General features: G+C 35.3%; 1 protein-coding gene across 2 annotated transcripts in view; it reads left to right on the top strand.

The window, feature by feature from the left end:
* LOC125675281 (PEST proteolytic signal-containing nuclear protein-like) overlaps positions 1 to 5,000 on the top strand; it is an 18,205-nt gene that overhangs the window by 11,150 nt on the left and 2,055 nt on the right. For both annotated transcript variants that reach the window (XM_048912804.2, XM_048912805.2), the window contains exon 4: positions 4,280 to 4,338. In XM_048912804.2, coding sequence (XP_048768761.1) covers positions 4,280 to 4,338 — 59 coding nt within the window. The remainder of the gene's footprint in view (positions 1 to 4,279; positions 4,339 to 5,000) is intronic.

Raw genomic sequence — 5,000 nt, 5'->3', positions numbered from 1 at the left:
AAACAGTGTTATAAGAAAATTTTCATCAATTTTACAACTGTTTATTGTGAGGATCGATGATGTTGAGATGAAGCTCATCATGTATAAAAAAATATTTCAGACCCTAATGCTTTTTAAAAGACCCCTGTGATTTGTTCATGTACCCAATAAATAGCTTCAACAAAAAGTCCAATCCACTATGTTAATAGATTTGACCAAGAACTGACCCTTGACAGAGGTCTTGCCCCTACAATATGGCTATATCTGGACCGAGGGTGATTTTTATAGTAAATGATGCTGAATGGTCACTGTTTCTGTCACAATTCCAGTGTACCTTATGACCAACAGATGGAAGCGATAATTATGTTTCTGTCCTTTGGTAAGAGTTCATTGGTCTGAGAGACGCAATTACTTGGCTCAACCTTCAGATTTGATTAAGTCGTTAATGCACTGGACATATCCTGCTGTGTCATGTACAGTTATAGAACTCTTTGGACACAGCTGATGGACTATTACGGAGATGTTTATGCAATATACAAGTATTACAAAAATTATAAAAGATATATAATAAGACAAACAAAGCTATTTCTTAGTTATTTAAAACAGCTAATATACTTACATAATCATTTCAATTGAATATACATATATACATTGTATTTGGTATTCCCTAAGTTCAAAATATGAAAGAAAGAAAAATGTTAGGGGAAATTGTTGTAGTATAACTACATTCAGTAGCTAAAAAAGAACATAGTGAATTGCATTTTAAGAAAAATCGCAATACCTTTCATTTGAAATTCTGAAAAGATCGGATTTCGCCAAATTTTCAAAATAATTGTTTTGCAATGAGTTTGCAATCTCATTAGAATAAGAAATACATATAATCAACCTGTAGATATTATTTTTCTATTTGTGTGAAATATCTACCAAAGTAAGAAAAGTAAGCCAAAAATTACTTCGATTATTGTGTACATTTTCTTTGTGTCTGTATAATCCAGTGAATATTGATGGCTAGATCTGTCGTGACATGTCATTGCTGTACTTCAGCTCTTTAAGGTGTGTCCTTACAATTATATTTACTTCTGAGACTCATTATTTGGAATGATGTCAAATGGACTTTCATAAGAGGAAACATATTATTCTAGGTTAAATAATCAATATTAAGGCGTGTGAAAGCCATGTCATTATCACAGACAGAAGAAAAATATAGCCCAGACTAAGGGGTGAACATGAAAGGGAAAATCTGCTTCTACAGTCTGCAGAACATGGTCTGACTTATGGCTGTTTGATATTAAACACCAATGGTGCCTCACACAGACAATAGTTAACAAGTAGCTAATACAGCTTTATTTTTGTCCCATTCACCAGACATGAATTTTGATATAGATTTTTCAGAAGTGACTTCTGTTACATGACATATATGTATTTAATATCTCTAAATCAGCGTGTTGATAACCTTACTTAGGCCTACTCAGACCTAATGATATGTAATGATGTCTCCCAGCTAACAAAGTCATAACTGTATATTAATGTCTTTAGCTCACCTGAGCCAAAGGCTCAAGTGAGTGTTTTCTGATCAACTCTTTTCTAGTTGGTTCTGTTTGTGTGTATAAATTAACTTTTCAGCTTCTTCTCTAGAAGCATGAAAACTGAGCTTAACTCAACCAAATTTACACAAGGCATGCAAGGGAAGATAATCAGGAAATTGAGTTGAGCATTTGAAAACCTCTTTCAAGAACCATTCCTCCAGAAAAGATTAAACTTTCCTGGAACTTGGAAGCATCATGGCGGGTGCTGGATAGTAATCACTCTGTCAGCAGTTTCTGTGACATGCAAAAACTTCTGATTTATCAACCTTGTTGTTATGGGGATTGCAATATTTTGATATTAATTAGATTATAACACTTTCTATGGCATGCAATAACTTGAGATTACTTGAGAAGATTGTCATAAAATTGAAAGGTATTGCTTTGATTAGGAAGAGGAAGACCCATTTTGATTTTCAGATTTACCGGTTTTCTCGTTATGGATTTATGAAATATAGATTTTTAGCTCACCTGAATGAGCTTTTTTGATCACCTGTTGTCCGTCGTCTTTCTGTCTGTCCGTCTGTAAACTTTTTACATTTTTGACTTCTTCTCCAGAACCACTGGGCCAATTTCAACCAAACTTGGCCAAAAGCATCCTTGGGTGAAGGGCTTACAAGTTTGTTCAAATGAAGGGCCATGTCCCTTTCAAAAGGGAGATAATCACAAAAATGCAAAAATAGGGTGGGGTCATTTAAAAATCTTCTCAAAAACCACTGGGTCAGGAAAGCTGAAATTTACATGAAAGCTTCCTGACATAGTGCAGATTTAAGTTTGTTAAAATCATGGCCCCCGGGGGTTGGATGGGGCCACAATAGGGAATCAAAGTCTTACATACAAATATATAGGAAAAATCTTTTAAAACCTTCTTCTCAAGAACCACTGAGCCAGAAATGCTGAGATTTACATGAAAGCTTCCTGACATAATGCAGATTCAAGTTTGTTAAAATCATGGCCTCCGGGGATATGATGGGGCCACAATAGGGGATCAAAATTTTACATACAAATATATAGGGAAAATCTTTAAAAATCTTCTTCTCAAGAACCACTGAGCCAGAAGAGCTGAGATTTATATGAAAGCTTCCTAACATAGTGCAGAGGATGGGGCCACAAGGGGGGATCAAAGTTTTGCATACAAATATATAGGGAGAAATCTTTAAAAATCTTCTTCTCAAGAAACACAAAGCCAGAAAAGCTAATATTTACATGAAAGCTTCCTAACATAGTACAGATTCAAGTTTGTTAAAATCATGGCTCACGGGGGTAGGTTGGGGCCACAATAGGGGATCAAAGTTTTACATAGAAATATATAGGGAAAATCTTTAAAAATCTTCTTCTCAAAAACTATTGGGCCAAAGAAGTTGACATTTACATGAAAGCTTTCTGACATAGTGCAGATTCAAGTTTGGAAAAATCATGGCCTCCAGGGGTAGGTTGGGGCCACAATAGGACTAAGGTTTTACATGCAAATATACATAGAAAGTATTCAGATATGGGCCAGGGTGACTCAGGTGAGCAATGTGGCCTATGGGTCTCTTGTTTAGAATATTAATTAGATGAGAGCGCTTTTTGTGGCATGTGATATTTTTCATCCAGAAAAAAGAAATCAAGGATTATTGTACCAACCATGCTGATTCAACTACCAGACCAGATACACAAAGTTCAGTTGTAGAGCATCAGATGGATATGTCCATTGCTGGGCCCTTTCTGACTTGTTTTGGTTTTCTTGTTGAAATGGTTTTCAAGAGTTTTATAGGGAAATGTCTTTGAAAATCTTTTCCTGAAGACCAACAAAGCTTGCTCAATTTGTTAAATGAAAGTGAAAGTATTGACATGTAGTATAGAATCACGTTTGTTCAAATGGTGGCTCTGAGGATTAGCATGGGACCACACTCAAGGCTCAAAGATTTACAAATGAATACATAGGGAAATGTCTTCTGAAAAACCTTTGTCAAGAGCTTTAAAGCTTTGAATTTGTAGAACAAATAAATGGTCCGATTTTGAAATATTTTAGTGTAGATTCAATTTCTTTCAGACCTTAGATCCAGGACAAGGTTTTGTTTATAAACATTTCAAGTTTTACACCAGATGAATTGGAAAAATCCTTTACAACTTGGCAAAATATATTCAAGCATCCTTAAGTAGCAGTCACAGATTTGTATTCATTGCATTCCTTTAGACCAGAGTGGGCCTGTAGTTACAGGTATCTAAAGATTGCAATCTAATTAAAATTAGATGTTGGATCCACTCGCATACTCGCTACACAAACATCTAACAACATCTTGTAGAGGGTCACGTCAGAGGTCAAATTCGATTGACCAATGAAATCACCGCTGGCAAAATCATTGAATGTTTGTTGAAGCCGATAAGTCTAGAGTGATACCGAATTTGACCTCTGAGGTGACCCTCTATGGGATGTTTTTAAATGTTTGTGTAGCGAGTATGCAACCGGATCCAACATCTAATTTCAATTAGATTGCCAAAGATTGAATACTTAGAATATGTCAGTGTACGTGTACTACAATTAACAGTTGATGAAAATAATAAGCAAGCACTGTGAGACCTATTGTGTTCATAGTGCTCCAGTGGTAGGTTTTGACTGATTATTAATTGTTACATTTACTATTAAATCTTTCAAACTTAAGTTAGGCTCTTTCTATGAGCAATGTGGTGGCTAATTTGAGCATTGTGTCCCATCTGTGTCCTTTTTTTTTTAGAGTGACGATGAAGAAGAGATGCCTCCTGAAGCAAAAATGAGAATGAAGAATTTGGGAAGGTAAGATAGGACAAGGAGTACATAAGCTGTAATTTTCTGGACTCCTGTTCCCTTGCAGCCTTAATGGCATGGCAAAAGTTTACCAATTTTCAAACATTTTCTCTACAACCACACATCTGACAGTGTAAGAAAAATTAAATGCAGTCATGTAGAGCAGGAAGATCTCTACCAAAATTGTAAATTTCATGATTGGCGGGGTAATGGTACTGACTCCAGAGTGGGGCCAACCTTAGTATATAGTGTTTATGTGTAAAACATTTAAATAGAATCTTCTTTAATGCTACACTGTATTTAAAAGGAGAAGATAGCCTTTTATAAAAATTTTAAATTCTAATGATCCAAGGGAAAAGGATTTTAGTTCCAAGAATGGTAAAAATTCATCAACAACATCTTGAGTACCTTCTCTCCATGTGGAGAAATGGGCTAGGGGGGGGGGGGGGTCAAAATTATCATAGTAATTATTGCCTTTATCATTTGAAAAGATCGCCACTTCTCCTTTAATTTTGCTGATATTGTATTAAAACTGAATGCACAATTATAGAGAAAGGGGTGTATCAAAATTGTGAATTATATAACCCCAGGGTTCTGACTACTATAGGGCAGGTCCAAAATAGTCTAAAATAGTGTCAATATAACTTGTAAATTTTGTAAAGTCTTTCATC

The sequence above is a fragment of the Ostrea edulis genome, chromosome 3, assembly GCF_947568905.1.
Source record: "Ostrea edulis chromosome 3, xbOstEdul1.1, whole genome shotgun sequence".
In the NCBI taxonomy this organism is placed as follows: Eukaryota; Metazoa; Mollusca; class Bivalvia; order Ostreida; family Ostreidae; genus Ostrea; species Ostrea edulis.
The sequence above is the reverse complement of the archived record's forward strand: the minus strand, read 5'-3'. Positions and strand labels throughout refer to the sequence as shown.